Source organism: Echinops telfairi, unplaced genomic scaffold, assembly GCF_000313985.2.
Source record: "Echinops telfairi isolate 266 unplaced genomic scaffold, ASM31398v2 ScPeMD7_19;HRSCAF=73, whole genome shotgun sequence".
Taxonomy (NCBI): Eukaryota; Metazoa; Chordata; class Mammalia; order Afrosoricida; family Tenrecidae; genus Echinops; species Echinops telfairi.
In genome coordinates, this window is record NW_022103916.1 from 5,994,651 (window position 1) to 6,015,642 (window position 20,992).

The window sequence follows — 20,992 nt, forward strand, 5'->3', positions numbered from 1 at the left end:
GGGAAGGAAAGAACACATCAGCCCCTTAGACCGCAGACCCGGGGCTGAGTGGCAGCAGGGTGTGTGTGGCAAAAGGGATTCAGGCAGATAAAGAATTTGGAAAGAGCCATCCGGGATAGACAAGTGGCAATGGAGAAGAGCAGAGAGTGTACACCTGCAAAGGGCAGAAGTGGAGGGAGTTCTCTCTCGAGCCAGTAAGCAAGAGGAATGAAGCCACTGTGACAAATGTGGTAGAGTTCAAGATGGGGCAGGTTACCGATCTGAGACTGATACAGAAACTCAGGCTCACAGAGAAGCATGGGGGAAGGAAAAGACAGAATGAGGAGAAGGTTGAAATAGACATGGATGATAGGAAGAGCTATGGAAGGAAGTGGGAGAGGAAATTGGAAAGAGGTATATACAAAAGGTGAAAACTGGGGACAGGAGAGAGAGAGCACATGCGTGATGGAGATTAAGGTTGGTATCTGGTTAGGAGTGGGGCTGCTAACCTCAAGGTCAGGAGTTCGAAACCACCAGCTACTCCATGGGAGAAAGATGGGGATTTCTACTCCGGTGAACAGTTAAATCTTGGAAACCCACAAGGGCAATTCTACTCTGTCCTGTAGGGTCAGCATGCATTGGCATGGGCTTAATGGCAATGAGTGTTTTAGTTTTATGTTTTATGGAACACTGGGTAAGTATTTGTTTGGGAAGAAAGCTGAATATGTATATGAAGAGGAATTGGAGAATATATTAGGAGGGCAGGTGGGAGTGACATGGAAGGGTAACTACAGGAGTCAAAAGTTACAGATTCATTCTCTACAGAGAACAAGATTGGGAGATTAATGGGAGATCAAAGCATGCAGCCCTGGCCAAAGGACTGTGGGGGTGGGATGGCCCCTTCCGAATAACTAAGCACCCTTACCAACAGAGGCATTGGCGCTCTGCAACTCCTGGTCAGAGACATGGATCTTGACACCAGACTTGGGGGTGAATTCAGGGATGTGCACAGACTGTAGGAGTGCAGTCACAGCAATTCGGTCCTTAGAACCGGTCAGCCCATAGGTCTGAGCAAACAGGTTGGCGGCAGCCATCACGTAGTCCAAGTGCAGAGGCTGAGAGAAGGCAGGACATGGAGAGGTGAGCACACCGGCCCTCATTTGAAAAGCCTCCACCTCCGATTCACTCACCCATTCTCCACTTGATCATAGGAGACGCCAGAGCAGACTTACATTGTTGACATCAAAGGTAAGAGGGTGTGGACATCGCTTGGGCCCAGACCAGAACGGAGCTCCTGAGCTTGTGAGCTAAGAGGGTGAGGAGATTTGAGGTGGAGCAAGACCTGAGAGTGGAGGCCTGACAATCCCAATCAATCACCCTGGTCCTGGATACAACCATAAAATCCCCAGACTATAAATGGAGAATCTAGTGCCGGGGTGAGCCAGAAACATTGCTGTGTGAACAATTACCAATTTCTGAACAGTTTGTACCAAGACCACAGCTACTTAAACTCTTACCAGCATAATATTAATAAAAATCAATCCTCACACTAGCCCCCCCCAATGAAATCGATTATTATTCAGAGAAGAGCTACATGACTTGCCCCAAGTTGAAAAGGAGCTGAGGTTTATGACCCAATAACGATTCTTGTAGTCTTAACTCCAAAATGTCTCCCCTTCAATCTCTGAAGCTGCCTGGGAGATTTGGCATGCCACAAGTCAGAGGAACAGAAGCCAGGTCCCTTTTTAAAAGGCCTTGGGGTGGGAGAAAATCTATCTGTGCAAAAACCACCCGGGCTTCATCTTCCTTCTGACGTCTGCATGCCCTGAGGCACCTGAGTAGGATGAGCCACAGAGGCCAGGGTGGGCTCCTCACGGGACAGCGGCCTGACCTGAAGACGGACCCAGCAAACACCAATTACCTGGTTGGGAGGGAAATTGTGTAGGAGCTGCCGGATGTTGTTGGAGTACTGGGTGTGCCAGTGGTAGCAGGCCCAGGTCACACAATCGGCCCAGTTCTGTGGTCGCTGCAGCACCAAGCTACGCTGTACAGCCTCCAGCACCTCCAGTGGTTGGGTACCTGCCAGTCGCAGTGTTCGCTCCACAAACTTGGGGTCTCTATCAGGAATCAGTTGGGGCAAAAGGGTAGGATTACTCAGCAGCTCCAGGATACCACTCTCCCCTCACCACCACCACCACCATCATCATGTCCTCCATGGAGAGCTATCCCTGACCCCCCAATAGTGGCATGAGGCCCAGGTAGTCAGGAATTCACTTGACGGTTGCCTGCTGCTGAGGAAAGCAGACAGGATGCCTTGGCTTGTGGGAAGGAGATAGGGCAAAGAGTGTTTGGACTACTCACGTAAGGTACTGGTTAACATTTTCTGCTGGCTGCTTGAAGAGCCCTTCAAACTCATCCCGAGCCCACTGCAACAGAGCACACAGATTACATGGGGTGATGCTGACAAGATGGGTTTCCAGAGGCGTTAGTGGAAAAAAATAAGTCAGAAGCTCACTGCCGCTCTGGGAGGACAGTCTTACCCACAGCTTCCCAGCTTTCCCCACCACCACCGTGGTTCACACAAGGCAAATCTATTCTTAATCGGTATGGAAATGTGAAAAACTGCCTTCTTAAGACCAGTGAACCTTACTCGAGGTTTGGGCCTCAATAAGAGAGAGAACATTTAGACTAAAACACAAGTGCTTCCGGTCCAGGCCTGGGAGACTCAGCAGAAAGCAAGGTAGAGGCTCTTGCCCTCTGAGAATTCCTAGAACATGGTGACTTGGGAGTCTCAAGATGTTACAAAATCAGGTTGAAGCCCTCACTCTGCCACATACAACCTAGTGTTGACTTTGGGTACATAAGAGGACACCTTTACCTCTTTGTCCTCATTCCTGATAGACATATAGTAATGCCCAGCTGAGGGGGCTGCTCTGAAGGAACAAGCAAATCTCGACATATTTCAAGTGAGCTTCAAACAGCACTGGAATCACGATACATCTGTCATCCCCATTTTACAGATGAGCAATCTGAAGCACAGAGATTTAAGTCTGAGACCACATATGGCCTCATGAGAGACTGTGGTGGGTGCACAAACACAAACATACCCAGAAGTACCTCTCCCTCCCATAACTGGAATAGTCATTCTGATAGCACTGTGGGTACCCTTGGGTGTAGGTAGTGACTGGAAGGGGTTGGGTGCCAGTAGGCCAGGTGGGTTTGCTCTGTGAAAGTACAGCTGTGTCTACATCAATTATATAAGGCGGCTTCAAAGGCTTGTGGAAAATGAAACTCAAAAGATAATGGGATTGGTACACGAACTTTTTGAAGCCCCATCATATAAACAGAATCACTGTGACAAACCAGCTGTTAAACCTATCTGGGCAATAGTTGGGAAAAGCGGAGTATCGAAGATAACTGGTGTTTTGTTTAGACAACAACAGTTCTCAGCTGGGGGTAATTTGCCTGCCTGCCCACCCGCCCCCCCTGAGGCATTTTGGTCTTTTGGTCGTCACAGCTGGTCGGGAGAGTAGCTGCTGGTACTGAGTGGAGAAGCCAGGGATGCTGCTAACCCTTCTGCAACGCACAGGGCAGCTCCCACCTAAAGTGGTATTTGGTGCCCAGGTTGAAAGCTCTATTCTGTAGAACATAATCTCGCTCTGCAGACGCATACTGAAGTGTTGTGGTGTCCATGGCCCGTTCCAGCACAAAGGGAAAGAACTATGAATCAAATGTGGCAGAAGATGAACAATGGTGGCATCTTATTTGAGTGCTTATCGTTTTTCACACTTTGTTTACATGTTGAGAAAGTTTCAAAGTTATAAAGAAAACTACAATGAATCATCGTAGAAACTTAGGCTGCTGGGTAGGGAAGTGAAGGAGGCCAATTTGGAGAAAAGTTTCTCTTCCAAGTAGGCGTGTGCAGTACATGAATGCCAGAGGTCTGGTGGTCTGGGTACCTGCCTAGCCACTCAGCCTTTTCCCAAAGCCTATCAGTCACCTGCAGGGTGTGCTCGATGGCATTGGGGAAGTTCTTCAGTGTGCAGATGGGGATGGACTTCTCTGGGGGGTCCTGGCTAGAACTGTAGGACTCTGTCAGAAACGGGATCACCACTTGCACATTGCCCTTGGTGCCTAGTGTGCCCGACTCCAGCAGGGGCTTCCGGTAATACACACAGCGGCGGTCCATGTACATGCCTGCAAGGAAAGGGGGCAGGGGGAATTGGGAATTGCGAAAGAAATATCCAGAGATGACAAAAGCACAAGGCACACATGCCCCACACACAGCCCTACTCTTGTCCTCTTCACCTGCCTGTCTCCATACTCACGGGCATCCACGTTGTCCAGGGCATTGGCCACACCATCCAGATTTTGGAAGAAATCGTCGTCATAGATGCGCTCTGTGTCAGGGCCCACGCGGTTCTGGTGGCTCATCACCCGGATGTGTGGGTTCATTTGGTGCACGGCTATTGCAGCAGTGTTAGACTTCAACTTCTAGTGAAGCAAAGGGGTATACAGTTCCAGGAGGATTTTGGAAGACTACAGCTCAGCCATTCCTCCATATACCTGACAGCCTGGACACTGACTGACTTACTAGTCAGAACGGAGCCCCAAGTTCAAGAAGCTCCCTGGTTTAGCAGGAGAGATCAGCGGTAGCAATGCCACACAAAGAGGGTTACGGCAGCTGGGACAGGGGCAGTAGAAAGGAAGCAGTGGATAAACACAGACTGAAGACACAGGGTTACACATCTGTTCTTCTGACTACACCTATTGTAAGTAACAGCACCTGGGCTTGGGGGCAGATGCCGGAGCACTCTTCCCCCAGAGCTCATCTTAGTCCCTCCCTTACAGCTTTTGCAGAAGTGAGGCCTTCTCAACGACGCCTCCCTTAACCACTGTAGCCAAAATAGCAAACCAACCTCACCTGGCACTCACAACTTCCCTATTTTGTTTAATGATTTCCTTTAAGACCATTTCCTGGCAGTTTCCAGAGAGAAAATACAAAACAAACAGGTTGGTTTCAAATACATAAACTGTGCTGGAATATAAAAATATCACTGATAATATTGTTCTGAAGAATGTCTACTGTCTCCAGGGCACTTCGATATTCCTAAGAAATGTGAGCACTCTTTTTCCCTGTGACTGGGATGTTGCCAGGCCTGCCATTGCTATTCAACATAATTTCCACGAAGATATGGAGCCTGGAAATCATGCTGACAATTAGAGAGGGTCATTCCCAAGCCCATGCCAGAACCAAAGGCCAGCGGCCACATTCTTCTTTTAAAAAGGTGAGAAAAAAAGAATTCCTAATCCAAAACCAGTACCTAGCTTCACGACCACATCAGTCAAGCACCAGTCCCACCACTTCCTGCAGCGCTCTGCACATGGCAATCTATCTGGGACGCTGACTACAGACACCATTTCCCCTCTGCTTGTTTTTATATTTCCTTTGCACAGCATTTATAACTTATAGACTTTCTGTATTTAACTGCCGGCCTCCCTGATGAGCATCCTCCTTCCGTGGTGTATCCCACGTGCCCAGAACAGTACCTACCTACTTCCTCAATAACTAACTACTTGGCGAATCATGAATGACAAGGGACTAGACTTTGGGCAAGCAAATACAGTGCCACCTACAGGTGTCCCAGATAGATTCCTGTGTAACCCTGGGCAGGAAAGAGTTAGCAAAGCCAAGTGTAAGCTGCTAGTTTGGCTCTTAACTGGCATCTGGGAACTTGGCTTATAGGAGGGTGCCCCCCTCCCCCGTCTTGTACACTCACTGTGTCTACACTGCATGCAAACAAGATGATTTAGGCTGAGCACCTGCGTTCCTTCTGAGAGTCTGGACTTAGGGTATTAGACAAGTCTATGTGACCAGCCTCTAATAAAACCCCCCGAGGCTGAGTCTCTAATGAGCTTTCCTGGTTGGCAACAGTTTACACGTATTGGTCCAACTGATCGCTGGGGGAATTAAACTCAGATCCTGCTGGGAGAAGACTCTTGGAAACTTGTACCTAGTCTCCCCACCTCCCATGCACCGTGTTCCCCTTGGCTGACTGCTCTGTAATAATCCATAGCCATTGAGGTAATGACTATTCACCAAGCCCTAGGTAGGAGTCCTTCTCGCAAACGGTAGATTTGATGGGAGCGGGGGCTCAAAGAAAGGTTTGCTGAATGAATCATGGAGAGGAAAAGAAAGTTGAAGGAAAGATCAAGGTGGAAAGGCTTCTGCTAGGAAGAATGAAAAGAAGAAAAAGACAGAGGAAAAATGAAAGGGCAAAAACCCTACTCCCACCCCACTCACCGTGACGTCCCAGGGCCGGAACAGAAATTGTCGGTTCAGATTGGACTTCTCAATGGTGTCCATGTCTGTGACGACGATTTCCCCACCCTCTCCACAGCCCAGTCCAATCATGGCGAAGTTCTTGAGCAGTTCACAGCCAATGGCCCCTGCACCCACCTAGCAGATGGCCAAGAAGAGAGAGAGTCTGGTCAGGGTGACTCAGGCTAGTGCGAAGTCACTGCTTACTCCTCACTCTTCCTGGATACAGCAGGAGAGGGGAGAGGCTAGGCCACATCTTCACGTGCCATGGTCATAAGAAATAGCGCAGTCGTCTGAGGAACTGTGAAGCACCAAAGAGAAGAAATGGGGGGGCTGCAGCAAGCTTTCCCCCATGATAAAGAAAATAGCAAAGGGAAAGGGGCAGGGGCAAGGGCAAGGGTTCAAGAACTAAAAGATTCTCTCTTGGGGAGGCAGAACACTGGAGAAGAGGTGGCCCGAGGCCAGGGGAGGTGAAGGCCACTAGCACTCACCAGGACCACTCACCAGGAAGTATTTCTGCTTGCCCAACTTCTCCTGTATGTCTGAGCCGAACACAGCCACCTGCCCATCATAACGGTTCTGCCTCTGAGAAATGCAAAGCAGAAGAGGGTCACAGAGAGGCCTTCCTGGAAATGCCAGCAATGCCTTCCCAGGGGCTCCACTCACATACCGGTAGGCACTTGTCCTCTCTGAGGGCATCTTTGTCCTCAGGAAGACACTCCAGGGCATCAAAGTACAGCCACTGCATGATGGGCATGAACTTCCCTGAGCAGGCCTGAGGTGAGGGAGGAGAGGGGAGATGGTCAGTAATCAGGGCTCAACACAGATGAACAGTACATGATAAAGAAATGTGCCTCGCCCGAGCCTCTATCCTCAGGCCCACCCCAACACCCTGCCCTGCCACACCCGTGCTGACCTTCATGACCTCCTGGGCAGCTAGGCCCCCAATGAAAGCATTGATGGGCGCCAGATCACCAGCAGCCACATATGACAACTTCCGAATAAGGTCCTCGTCCAGGCTCTCTTGCTGCACTGATGGTCTGGCTTGTGCATTCACAGCCTGTGCTAGGGCCACCAGTTCCAGTGCATCTTCCTAGAAGGACAGAAAGAACCAAGAGAGCCTTTCAGGCCACTGGGAGGAAGGGAAAGGAAGGAAGGGTGGACAGCGAGAGATGGCGGGCTTCAATGCCAAAACCCTGCACCCTGGTTGGCTCGCCCATCCCCTACTTACATCATTGTGAGGCCGAGGTGGTCGGCCATGCAGAGCACAAAACCGGTGCAGGGCCTGGAAGCCAATGTGCAGCTGGGCCGGACGAGAATACTTGGCAAAGTCCGTTAATACAAAGTCAGGGTTCACCAGTGAAGCCAGCAAGGATTTCTGTGGAAGACAGGGCCATCAGACCAAAGAGGGACGGAGCACTTAGAAATGCCTAGCACCACTCTCCCCAGGAAGCCCACTTTCCTTGGATACTCACAAAGCTAATCTTTTTCGGTACTTTGACTTGACTGACGATGCCTCCCCGGACATAGTCAGAGAAATTGGAGGTGTCACAAATGCTGAAAGTATACGGACCTAGGGTGGATGAGAAAGCAGTCGGTCCGCCCAAGCCCCCTAAGAGCCAGGGGGAAAGCCCAAACCCAACTCAGCTCAGACATCAGGAGCCACATCTTCCCTGCCCTGGGCTCCACTTGGACAGCAGAGATCATCTTATTTCTGCCCCAGACCCCGTTTCCTGCGCCCAAGTCTACAGTGCAAGCCCCTTTTCTCTGCTCTCTGCCCAAAGCTCGGACACCAGGAGGTCCTCGAATCGACTTCGTTCCAACACCAGAGGCCTTCTCCCTTCTCGGCTCAGATCCCAGGGACATTCTCTTAGGAAAAGCCTCTCTTTCCCCATTACCCAACAAAACCAGTTAGACCCAGAGGGCTGATTCCATTTCTGGTGCACTTCAGATACGTCGCTTCCCTTCAATCCCCTGGTCAGAGCCCCAGACATCTCCGGTCTTCCCCTCTGGTTCCCCATGACCCTAGCTCACCCAGGACTTTGATCTCTATAGGATGATTTCCGTTGAGTTCGATCATGCCCTGTACTTCCGAAAAGGAGACAAAGTCGCCACTCTCAAACCCATGTCGAGCCTCATCCAAGCACGTAACCACACCAGGGCTGTCCTGTTAAAGGAGGAGTGCGTCTCAGTTGCAGGCTCGCTCGGGGACCAGGAGCAGACAGGGAGGACCCCTGGGGCGAATCTCCTCACCTTGGTGACCATAGAAACCATAGCACTCAGCGGCTGCTCCCCATTGGGATCCGTGAGGATCATTTCTTCTCCAAAATCACAGAAGAGCTGCCTGCAGAGGGAGGCAACAAGGCCTGGTGCTCACATTCCACGCATGTGGGGGCCCCAGCTGCCTCACAAAATGCAGTGAAAACTTGCTAAACAAACTCAACCCATCGCTGCTGGGGATCAGCCACTGCTCATACCACACAAGGAAAGGAGAACACACAGAATACAAAATTGGAAGGGGTAGGGGTTGGGGGGGGAAGCGGGGGCAGACACTCACCCAAACAGGCCACGTGTGTCTGCCACCACCAGCTTGATACCATGGCTGTGACAGAACTCACCCACTCGCAGCTGGTCCTCCAGGGGGGTGTTGGTAAGGACCACCACCTGTGAAAATGTGGAGGCTTAGACCAAGGGCCACACAAAGAGGTGGAGGAGAGACTGGAGAAAGGTTTATGGAGAGAATTCAGAAGTTCTTAAAGCAAAGATGCCCAGGCTTTGCTGGCCCAGCCCTCTTTTACAAATAGAAACATAGTACCTACTGTATATTAAACCCTGAGAGGGTGACACTCAATGAAGAGGTAAATACCTACCTAGATCATGATGCAAAGTAAAGAGGTACCTAGGGGAGGCATAGTTGGGAGACCAGATGATGCATTTGACCCCAACACCCACTGCTGCCTGCCTAGACCCTGCTGTGCTCTGGGAAACACAAGATCTGTAAAATTCTGTCCCCAAAGTCTGAGCTCCCTACTACCACACCCACCTGCTCCAATGCTCCAAACATCTGCTCAGGCAGCATCTGTGGAACTGTGCTCTCTGCCTGGGTGCCCACTGGGACCTACAAGGGTGAGCTCCTACTCCTACAGCAGTCAGGGCTCAGTGGTGGTGCTCTGGGACACACAAAGCAAAATCATGGCTCCTCATTCTGTCCCAGGTTAATCTGTCACTTTATTGTATAGCCCTTACCATGTGTGCCACGGCTACACTTAACTTTCGCAAAAACTCTTATGCGGAAAGAAAACAAAGGGGAAAAAACCCCAACATTCACAAGTCTATGAGATGGGTATTGCTGTCGTCCCCATGCTACAGACGGTAAAAGAGGCCCGGGAGGCTACCGTAAGGGACTTGCTCAAGGTCACGCAATTAGGAGCGCTAGAGACTCACTCACACCTAGGCCATTTGGTTCTGTGCTCCTAAAAAGCTGTGAGCGCCCCCAAGGGCAAGTCTGGGGCCTAAATCCTGCCTGCATCCCCTAGCCTCCCTCCTGAGGCATAAAACTTGGCAGAAGGCTGTTAAATATTAAACAAAGGAACAAACCAGAGAAGGGCTGGGAGAGTTAGACAGGAAGCCTCCAAGGTACCTGGAAGCCACTAAGGAAGTCCTCAACGAGGGGCCCAGTGTAGGCGCTGACAGGGACGTAGCTGTTGAGTTCAGCAAGGCGAGGTTGTGATACCTCAGCCCGGTTTTTGCCAATGTCCTCCTCTCGTAGGTAGAACTGAAAGGGATGCAGTAAGGAAAGAAAGTGGCTGAGACGCCTGGTGTGGGGCAGGGGGAATTCCTCAGCAGAGGGAAAGGGAACTGGGAGAAGGTACCTGGGAGGAGAGGTCAGCCCACTGAGCAGTGCCCTGGTCATGAAGAGTGACAGCCTTGACCCCACCAAGGATGATGTTCTTGGCAATCTCTACTCCTAAGCCCCGCAGGCCCGAAACCAGCACGCTGGATGTCTGGAGTCGCTTCATTGCCTCATGGCCTAGCACATACCTGCCAGGTTAAGAGATTAGGGGACACGTCGAGCCAGGGCCTGGCCCACCCAAACCAATCTTCACAGAAGCCCCCTCCCAGCTCTCCGCCAGTCCTTGGCCCTACTTACAACTGCCGGGAGTAAAGGCTCTCGTCTATGTCCGCTTCACTGCCGTTCTTCGCCATTCCCTAAGGATGGAGAGGGGACGAGCAGAGGCAGAGTTAGGAGACCTGGGCGACAGCAGTACAAAGGACTTGCCCGCCACCCTCCAGGGATAAGACACTCACGTTGGTTGGCACCGAGGGTACTTTGGACAGCACGGAGTGGGCAGGGGTGCAGTTAGAACCCGGCTTTGGATCAGGCCCGGACACGCGACGTTTCTTGGACAGCGGCGAGCTGGACATCTGGAAGGAAAAGTGTAGGGTTTGAAGTGAGCCTGATGCGTGTGGCTAAATTTTTCTGTTGATGGTGATTACGGGGGATGACAAGACTGAAAGATGGAAACAGGCACAGAGAGGGGAGGTGACCTCTCCAAGGTCACAGAGCTGTCAAAGACTCAAACCGGGGGATCTGACTCAAATCCATGCCACTGCCCATGAAGTAATCTGCCTCTCTCCAGCTTAATTTAATGAGAGAGGAAGACTCCAATCCTGGGGGATCAAAGCTATGACGAGAATGTATTTGTGGGAAGGTAGGAGGAGAGATATGGATTCAGAACAGACCCATTTTAAAATCTCCACCCTTCCATTCCTCAGCAGATGGCATTTAACCCCTACAGGACTGTTTCCTCGCCCATAAAGATCAAAATGTCACTTACCTACTCCATGAGGTTGAGATGAGAAGAAATAACACGGAACATAAAGCTTGGCACCAAACTCCAAACCAACTCACTGCCATTGAGTCGATGCCAACTCACAGCGACCCTACAGGGCAGGGTAGAACTGCCCAGTTGGGTTTCCAAGACTCTTTATGGAAGTAGAAAGCCCCATCTCTCTCCCGAGTAACAGCTGGCTGGTGGTTTCAAACTGCTGACCTTTTTGGTTAGCAGCCCAAACATGTAACCAGGGCTAAGCTTGGCCCTGAGTAAACGAAAAAGCAAACTCGCTGCCAGCGAGTCAGTTCTGACTCATACACAGGCAAGCAACCATTCTACCTGCCCTTCGCTCCAGGCAGGCAGGCAGGCACACACGCAATACTGGGACCTGGCTACCAATCAGAGAGTAGGGTGACAGCAGAATATGCCACACAGGCACCTCAGTCCCCAGAGGAGCTCAGGGTTTTACAAAGTCCCTTCTGCCCCAGCTTTGGCAGCAGAAAAACCGGCCCAGGCTAATAAAGAGGTTGCAGGAAAAGAAACATGTTTCAAACCCCTCCTTTGCACGTGGAACCCACACACACAGGTTAACAGAAATGATGAAGGTATCCAGAGTCTTGCAAAGACCTTCCCGAGCCCTAGCTCGCTTTTTCCTCAGGGTACCTCCAGGAGATTTGGACTACTATTCAGTGACACCTGCACCCCACCCACCACTACCTTGCAAATTCCTGCAAGGATGTTGGAGGACTTGCTGGAGTTCGGCTGGGCTGAGACACACCAGGGTCTGCTGACTCTCGAAGCCTAAGCAGCCTCCCAGTAAAACATGACCTTGTTTTATCCTAATGGCCCTGACCCTGCAAAACAAGCTTTTAAAGCCTTGGGGCGACAAATGAGAAAACCTGAGTGCACAGAGGTCAAATTACTTGCCAAGGGTCAAACATTAGATTCTAGCAAGAGAACAATCTACTCTCCTGTAAAAGGGGAGGAGGGGTATCGAGAGGGTGGGCCTGGATCCCTACACTGGGACCTGAGACAACAGGGCCTGGAATCATTTCTCCGCACACTCTATGTTCCTCATAAGCGTTTCCTCACAAAAGTACTCCTACAACAGTTTTGAAACCAAATCGCCCCAAGTACCCCCATCCGGGCCTCAGTCACACTCCAGCTCTGATCACAAAGGTAGGAGGAGTTCCCTACCCAGCGCCTACTGTCTGCCAGTCACAGGGTAAAGGCCTTTGTTAATCCCTAACAAACCACCCAGAACCAAATAACCTCATACCCACACATCACAGATAAGAAAAGCACAGGCTCAGCTAGTTCCACTCACCTGCCTAACGTCACACAGCCAGTTAAGGATTGTTTGCCAAATACTGCCTGGGTGAATAAAGTCTGCACATAGCTCAGGGCTCCCCCAGTCCACAGAGGGCAAGGGAGGGGGGATTTGGGAAGAGGGCTAGGGCCCAGAGTCAGCCAGCAGAATTGGTGGAAACACCAAGAACCAATCTGGATAGGTAGAGGCTTGGTTAGTTAATAGAGGGACAAAGGCAAATCCTATTTTCCATCTATTTCTTCTGTGATCTGGGGCAGGGCTCTCACCTCCTCTGAGCCCCATTTTCTCCAAAAGCAGGGACAAACAGAACCATCCTTGAGGGGCTGCTGCAAGGGTTAAAGAAGTCAAGGTCTGTGATCAGAGCTCAGCAACCCGAGAACATGATCTCTTCCCTGGGAAGCTGTAGTGGCCTCCTTTCCTCAGTAATTTCCTTGCATTATCATTAGCTTATTTATTTGGGACACACCATCTCCCCATTCCCTAAATCAGAGATGATCTAAGGTCAGAATGATCTAGACCTTTCTCCTGTGAGCCCCTAGTGCTCGGGACAAAGATGTACGCAGATTTGGGCTGATGGGTCAAAGTGGGTTTCAAGTGCACAGTTTTGGGGGTGGGGAAGAAAAAAAGCGCAGGGCTTTGGAACTCACTGCCTTGTTCCAAGGCGAGCAGAAAGGGGCTGGCACTAAAACCTGCCCGCACACACCCAAACATTGTAAAACAAAAAACATTGTAGCCTTTCTCCCACAAGTTTCCCCAGCAGCCATTAGGAGGAGTTCAAACACTTAAGTTAGTTAACTTCCACCACCGGGCAGGGTGCGGGTTGTTTCTTTTTTGTGATACATTTAATTTGTTAAGTAACAAATTCTGTCTACCAAATGTTGCAGTATGTATTTGCTCCTGGTGGCCTGCCTCACTTGCTCACTCCTGTATGTTCAATACTATAATTCACTGCTCAGAACATTGCAGGCTATGAACTTTTTTTTTAAGCACTTTGACTTTCTTCCCTCAGAACTGACAGAAAGTAGTTGTTAGGTTGGGGACTCCCTGTACTGTAAATTGCTCTGCAAAGCTGAACCTGGGGCTTAGAGCGGGCTTACACCTGGCCGGGAGAACTTAAGGATCCCGGAGTAGGTTTGAGAGAGGGGCCGGTTGGGCCATCAGGGTGGAGAAGTTAAAAGCAAGGAGAAGGGCTGGAGACTTATGGGAGGGCTCAACTGGGAAATGGCTGGAGGCTTGAGAAAGCAGGCAGGCAGGCGGGCAGGCAGGCGGGCAGGAAGGTGGGCAGGCGGTGCTAGCTTGAGCCCATTACGGCTCTGACAGATGGGAAAGGGGATGGTCAAAGTAAGTGTGAGGAGTCTTGGGAAATACTCCAATCTGTATCTTTTGGGGGTCAGGAAATTGCAAGAGTGCTAGCAGAGGCCCAAGGATGACTAACTAGGTGGGTGTACAGGGAAGGTCTGCAGGGGCAGCTCTTTGAAAGGAGAGGGTCCTGAAAGTCTGAAGGCGTGGAGGTAGAATGACTCTGCCGAGACCCGTGAGAAAGCATTTCCCATGGGGCACAAAGGCTGTGTGGTTGCTCCCTCAGAGCACATGCTACGGGCGTACAACTGAGGGTGTGGAAAGAGGAGGCTGAGCTTAGATGGTTCAGGCGTCAAAAAGCTGAACAAGCAGACACTGACTAAGTGGGGTTGGGTTTCATCTGACTAATCGTGTTGGACCCTGTGGAAGCTCTACTAATAGAGTCCTAGAGGGGGCTTTCCACGCTGATGAGAACTGGGCCTACTGGGGAAAGGAATGTCTGACAAGAGGTTGAGATCCCAGGAGGCTGAAAGCAGAAGCTGAGGGTCTCTGTCGAAGGTGCTGGGGTCCTCAAAGGCTCTGACGACAGACTGTGAGACCTAGTGTGAGATTCAGGTATCTGTAATAGGAGACTGAAACCCGGGTCAGCTTCTGAGGGCAGAGTCCAAGGTAGGATTGGGGAGTCAAGTCTGAAGGGGTGACGAGGTCTCAATAAAAGGGGGAAATAGGATAGAGATGCTGGCTGAAGGCTCTCTGACCTAGCATTGTGTCTGGACAGTTCCCCTCCCACCCAGAGCCTTGTCTGTCTCCTCCCGGCAGTCTCTGAAGTGACAACTGGAAGCTCAAAAAAGGGGGCATTCCCTAAAAGACTAGGCTAGGGTGGAGTCTGGCCACTGAGAGCAAATGCTGGGGCTAGGGGTGTCTGGAGGTAGTCTCTAAAGGCAGATGCCAAGGGAAGGGAGAGTAGGGTAGCCCACTTTAAATCAAAATTTGGCCCTCTAATGGAGGATTCTAGAGCCAGGGTGTGGCAGGGAGAGCTCGGAAATGTGGGGAAAGGATTGCTTACAGGGGTTCAAATGGCTTTGGAAGCTCACTGGGCATGTGTGCGCATGTAAGCGAGGTGGGAGGTGGAAGTCCGGGGGAAGATGTGTTCGAGAAGCCTCATAAGGGCTCTCCCAAGGGGCTGGCTCTTCTTGCAGGCTGCGAGGGCAAACACTCAAGCGCAGGGCTGTCAGACGGGGGAGGGGGGGGAGGGATTAGGGAGGGGGCCGGGGCAAGCAAATCCTGGAGGCAGTTTATGAATGGCATATACTGGAGGTGTGCTATGGAACATAGAACGTTGAGCCTGAAGGATGGGTGAGTGCAGAGCGTTCTGATCAGAGTTGGAAGGTCCTCAGGGGGGTCAGCTTCTAGAATTAGAATACTGCCAGGGAGTCTTGAAAGTCGATTCCAGTGAGGGAGGGGGACCTAAACTCAAGGTCAGATCGCTGAGCCTGAGGAGGGAGTGGTCCAGAATGGGGGGGGGTCCCCTCTGCCCCTGGGATCTGGGCGCCTCCCGCCGCCCCCCCCACCGCCTCCAGCCCATCCCGCAGAGGCCCCTAGAGTTACCGCTGTCCATCCCGACATCAGCCCGGCCCAGCGCTTCCCAGGCTTCTCCAATGCCTCCCGACACCCGTCCCGGGCGAGGCACCCAGAAAGATCATTTGTTACCAATGCCGGTTCCCCGGGTCGTGCCGCCGCCAACGCCTCAAGGAGCCGAAGCCAAGCCCGGCCGCCGCCCTCTTTCTCCTCCTCCCCTCTGCCTGGGCCACCTAGGCCACCTAGAATCGCCGCCGCCGCCGCCGCCTTCTCCTCCCCAGTCCGTGGTGCTACTGAACGTCCGGCTACCTCCTTCACCTTATCCGCTGACACAAGATGGCGGCCGCGGAGCCCAAGGCCGGAACAAAACCGTGTGCCCCACCCCCAGGAGCCCGGATGCAAGCCAGCCGCACCCTCTCATGAATCTTGTATAAGGTTCCCAGCCCTCCGACGACGAAAATTGGTGGCAAGAGAACAGCTCCATCTGGTGGCTATGTGACGAAGAAAACCGTTCAAACACCCTCCAAACCTCTCTCAAGTCCCGGCTGGCGCACAGCGACCTCATGCTCAACTCATTGCTGCGGCGTCCGTTCGGGCTCACCGGGTTGCCGAGACTCTTCAGAGGAATAGAAAGCTGCCCGCTTCTCCTGCTAGCTGTCCCACGGAGGGCGCGCGCGGGCGGGCCGGGGGCCGGGGGCCGGGGCGGACCAAGCCAAACTCCCTGCCTAGCCCTCAGGTCAATTCTGATTCACACCCAAGGGACTAGAACAAGGCCCCTGTGGGTTTCGGATTTCGGATACTGTAACTCTTCATAGAAACTGTAACTCTTCAAGGGAGATTGTAACTCTTTTTGAACATTTTATTAGGGGCTCATACAACTGTTATCGCAATCCATACACACATCAATTGTGTAAAGCGCATTTGTACATCATTCTCAAAACATTTTCTCCCCACTTAAACCCCCGACATTAGGTCCTCATTTTTCCTGACATTAGGTCCTCATTTTCCCCCTCCCTCCCCTCTCCCCCCTCCCTCATAGTTTATAAATTGGTATTTTGTCATATCTTGCCCTGTCCGACGTCTCCCTTCACCCACCTTTCGGTTGTCTGCCCCCAGGGAGGAGGTCACATATAGTTCCTTGTAATCGGTTCCCTCTTGAGATTGTAACTCTTTAGGGGAGATTGAAACTCTTTTAAGTGGTACTCTCTTTGTGAGTAGAAAGCCCCATCTTTCTCCAGAGGAGCAGCTGGGGTTTTGTACTACTGACCTTGCGGTTAGCAGCCCAACGAGTAACCATTTCGCCACCAGGGCTCCGGCCTCTAGAGGTTCAAAAACACAAACTTCAAACTCACTGCCACTGAGTCTGTTCCGACTCAGAGTGACCCTATAGGGCAGAGTAGAACTGCCCCTCTGAGCTTCTGCGACTGTAATGCTTTACAGGAGTAGTAAACCTCATCTTTCTCTCGAGGAGCAGTTGGTGGTTTCGAACTGCTGACCTTGTGGTTAGCTGCCCAACAAGTAAACCATACGCCACCAAGATTCCTTCTACATAGAGGCTAAGCCTCAGGAAAACATGAGTGAGTGAGTTGCTTGCTGCAGCTAGACTCTCAGGAAACCAAGAAAGGGTATGAAGGCCAGCTTTCTCACTATGAATTATGCATGAGGCTGGCTAACACTCTGCAACCAGAAAGCAAGTGTTAAATATGGAGGACACGCCCCACGATTTATGAATAATGAATGATGCAGCATCAGCCCTACCCTGAAACCAGGGGAGCCAAATCCACATCTTATTCATGAATAATACATAAACCCAGTGGGCTGGAACAAAAGGGGCAGGCCCGCCCATTGCTGCACCTGATATCCAGTAAGCAGGGGGAACGGGCTACTTGCTGCAGAGAAAATAGTTTCCCTGTTCATGAATAATGAATGACACCACTGCAGCAACTCAACCTGGAAACCCAGAGGGGTCAAAAAAGAACCCTCCCAGATTCATGAATTATGCACTCAAGAACGCTGTTGCCCAGCTGGAAGGGATTACGCTGCTTTAGCCTAGTTGCCAGGACAACATGGCCACACAGCCCCACTCATGAATAATGAAAGATGGTGCTGCAGCTCGACAAAGGGAGTAAAGCCCCCTCCTCCCCAGCCGTGAACTGCTCCTGAACCAGGGCTGCCATGATCCCATCTAATGCGGACGTGGTACATGCCTTTGGCATCTGCCTCAGTTTCCGAAACTACAAAACGGAGGAGCGTGAGTAGAAGAACCCAAGGGGCCCCTGGTGGCATGGTAAGGTATGCATTGGATTGCAAATCATAAGGTCAGTAGTTCAAAACCACAAGCAGCTCGCAAGGGAGAAAGATGAGGCTTTCCTACTCCCGTAAAGAAGCCCACAGGCACAGTTCTATCCTGTCTCATTGAGTCACTATGAGTCAGAATTGACTCGGCCCGGCGAGATTGGAAAACAGAACCCACCCCTCTTGAGGGGTTGAAATAAATTAAGAAAATCAAAGAATACGAATTAATGAGGTTAGACTATTGCTGGGATAAAAGTACTATAAAGGTACTAAACAAATACATTATTTTTATTAATACAAAATTAGTAATGGATGACAGAATGCCCCTTCACTACAGAAACCCTCACCTTGGATCATTATTTCAGAAGTGGTCTCCCCGAAGAATTCTCCAAAAGCAGAACAGTCTACCAAGTCACCAGACAGGACTATATTCCATGGAACCAGGAATATAGTAAGAACCCAACAGATCACATTAAACTGATCGCCAACTATGTGCTCTGGGGTATGTCGTAACGGTGTTTGGGGACATTGATATCCTCTTCAGGGAACCTCAGAAGATGCTCTTTTTATTAGTCCTGTTTGGCAGAGGTGGAAACAGGTTCTGCCTTGTTCTTCAGGTCTCAAATCAAAGCTGACCTCTTTAGAGAGGCCTTAAACCTTCACATTTCTGACAGCCAATGACTATGTGACCTGGGACCAGACATTTCACCCCTCTGGGACTTGGTCTCACCGGCCATACTGGAAACAGTAATAGTTTTACTGACCTACCTTGTGAGAGAGTTTAAATGAGTAAATACATCAAAAGCACTTCTAACGGAATGCCTACGATGGCTTCCATTAGTGGTACTACTACTACATTGAGGAGGGGGGCGACATTGTGGTCTTTGACTAAGCCGGCACACTCTGACCAGCTGGGATTGAATCCTGACTGTGTAATCTTCAGGCAAATTACCCAGCCTAACTGTGCCCCAGTTTCCTCATCTCTAAAAGGAGGAGGCAATCGCCTACCTCCTAGGGTTGTTGTGGAGACTAAATGAGCTAACAACACAACGAGTTAAACAACTCTGATAATTTTAGCATCTTTAGCCTCATACTCATTTCCCCAGACTCAGAAGATTTGCCAAAGATCACATAGCTGGAGGATCAATGGGATTTGAATCCAGAGCCTTTGTTGATAATCTGGGATATGGAACTCTAAGGAATAACAAAAGGAACCCTCCTCGGCTGGTTGGCGCAGAGCGAGGTTGAGGTTCAAACCCACCAGTCACTCCTCAGGAGAAAGAAGAGGCCACAGAACGATGTAGAGGCACAGAACCCCCACCCCCCCTTACAGGACATTTCTCGTCTGCTCTATAGGGTCCCTATAAATCAGAATCTACTAGACAACAGTGGGTTGGTGGTGAGGGGGTGGATTGGGAAGTAAGAAACGCAGGAGGCGCTAAACACAAGGCTTACACCTGGAACCTGTAAGAGGGGTCTATGCAGAAAAGGCTGAAAAAGCCATGCTCCTCATGAATTAGACACAACTCCCTTAGAAAGAGGAGCTCTGGTTGGCACTGTAGCTAAGTACTCTGCTGCTAACAGAAAAGTCGCAGATTTGAATCGACCAGCTGCTCGGCTCTGCAGGAGAAAGATGTGGCAGTGTCTTCCCTGAGGCCGCTCTCCTGGCCCTATCGCGTCAACTAGGAGAACGAATCCACTGGATGGCAATGGGGAGGGGATGGGTCCCTGGAACGCATGCAGAAACCTCTGGGCTCTCCTTGCCGGCCTGAATAATCAAATCCCCCCTCAGCACACTGACCCGCCCCTTTATGCATAATTCACTACCTGATACTCACCTTGAATGAAGTGCAAAAATACCTCCTCAGGAAAAACTTAGCAGTCTGGGTTCCAAAGTCCCTGAGCACAGCAGGGGCTCTTTTCTTTAAACACGTGTGGACCCCAGTGTGCTGTTTCACCACCCTTACTCCCCACGTGCAAGAAACACCCCATAATAGAACCATCAGAGGTCACAATGGCCATAAATACCTTTCAAATGCCACCTCAGTCGTAAACGCCCCAAAACACACTGTCATCGAGACAGTTCCTGATACACTCTCCGAAAATCCCGTTCTGACTTCAGGAACCTCTAACTCCGCCTCCTCCGTCTTGGGGAAACACCTCAAATCCTCCCTCTGGGACAGACGACTCCAACACGGACCCTAAGTATCTCCCCAAACGTCCCTCCGAACACTGCCTCCGAGGGGGGATTCCCCCCCCAAAGGCTTCCCCCGTCCCACCCCAGACTCCTAAAACACCACCTCCAAAGGGTCCTTCCAAAACGTGCCATCCGGGGCCAGGAGCCACCGAATGCACCCACTAGGGAGTCCCGAAGTGGAGTGCCCTCTCCTAAATGCTGTGGGATGCGGGGGGGCCTGCTCCAGCTTACCCCCTGGGCTGGGCGGAAGCCTCGCCTTCCTGTCGGAGCTGAGCCGGAGCCACGGGGCAGCGGAAAAGCAAGCCCCCTCGGTCTTGCAAGAGGAGCTAGAGTTTGCGCGGAGCTCAGAAGCGCGCGGGGCCTCTAGGGCCCCGTGGCGGGATCCTACCACAGGCTCTGGGCTTCAGGGGCACCCGGCCCTACTCCCGCGCCATTCGCGCCTGCTTCAGACCCAAACACCCCTGTAAATTGTGATAGTGCCCCACGGTGTGGGGCATGCTGGGGATTGTAGTCCTGTCTGGCCAGTGCCTGGTGCACGTGGTGGGTATCTCTGGCTCAAAGTGTGGGCAAATGTAACCCTGAACTGCAGGCGCAGCGCTCTTGGGAGAGGAAAAAGGGAGACGAACGTGGGGGTGCCTCCAGACGGAAAGACACCTGTCCTACCGAAGGAGGGACTGAGACTCAGGTGATCAAAGGAGTTCATTCATGTGACATGCATGGAGCTTGCACTGCGGGCCAGGGACTCATGGCACTGACATTCTAATCAGTGACAGGCCATAAACATAAGAAGCAAAAAGCACAGCTTCACCTATAAGTTATGTATTATAATAAATACATGTGACTATCATATCAATTATATATCATACCATGCACATATGTATAGTGTAGCTAAAAATTATTTACATCTTTATATGATAAATTTGACTCCTGTTAACTATATTACATAATGTATTTATATATTAATGCATGGATATATATCACATAAAGAAACATGAATTGGTAAAGTCGAGGGTTGGGGAAACATCAATGATATGGATCGATTCATCCTGAAATATGTTAACAGTGACTCAAATTAGCATTGTATACATATGCTATAGAGCCCTGATTACTGATTATTGTATACATATTGTATGTATTGCATCACATACAACATTGTA

The 20,992-nt window shown here is 50.9% G+C and overlaps 1 protein-coding gene across 1 annotated transcript in view; it reads right to left on the bottom strand.

Annotated features, from left to right (window-relative positions):
- Positions 1-20,150, bottom strand: part of UBA1 (ubiquitin like modifier activating enzyme 1) — a 22,467-nt gene extending 2,317 nt beyond the window's left edge. Inside the window, exons 1-20 of the mRNA XM_045288274.1 lie at positions 20,067-20,150; positions 10,610-10,726; positions 10,452-10,510; positions 10,174-10,342; positions 9,942-10,076; positions 8,859-8,965; positions 8,555-8,645; positions 8,336-8,468; positions 7,777-7,874; positions 7,533-7,679; positions 7,218-7,394; positions 6,972-7,076; positions 6,806-6,886; positions 6,284-6,439; positions 4,308-4,473; positions 3,980-4,176; positions 2,341-2,405; positions 1,901-2,096; positions 1,212-1,286; positions 905-1,094 (exon numbers count right to left, since the gene is read on the bottom strand). Coding sequence (XP_045144209.1) covers positions 905-1,094; positions 1,212-1,286; positions 1,901-2,096; positions 2,341-2,405; positions 3,980-4,176; positions 4,308-4,473; positions 6,284-6,439; positions 6,806-6,886; positions 6,972-7,076; positions 7,218-7,394; positions 7,533-7,679; positions 7,777-7,874; positions 8,336-8,468; positions 8,555-8,645; positions 8,859-8,965; positions 9,942-10,076; positions 10,174-10,342; positions 10,452-10,510; positions 10,610-10,726 — 2,464 coding nt within the window. The 5' untranslated portion in view covers positions 20,067-20,150. The remainder of the gene's footprint in view (positions 1-904; positions 1,095-1,211; positions 1,287-1,900; positions 2,097-2,340; positions 2,406-3,979; positions 4,177-4,307; positions 4,474-6,283; positions 6,440-6,805; positions 6,887-6,971; positions 7,077-7,217; positions 7,395-7,532; positions 7,680-7,776; positions 7,875-8,335; positions 8,469-8,554; positions 8,646-8,858; positions 8,966-9,941; positions 10,077-10,173; positions 10,343-10,451; positions 10,511-10,609; positions 10,727-20,066) is intronic.
- Between the last annotated feature and the right edge of the window lie 842 nt (positions 20,151-20,992).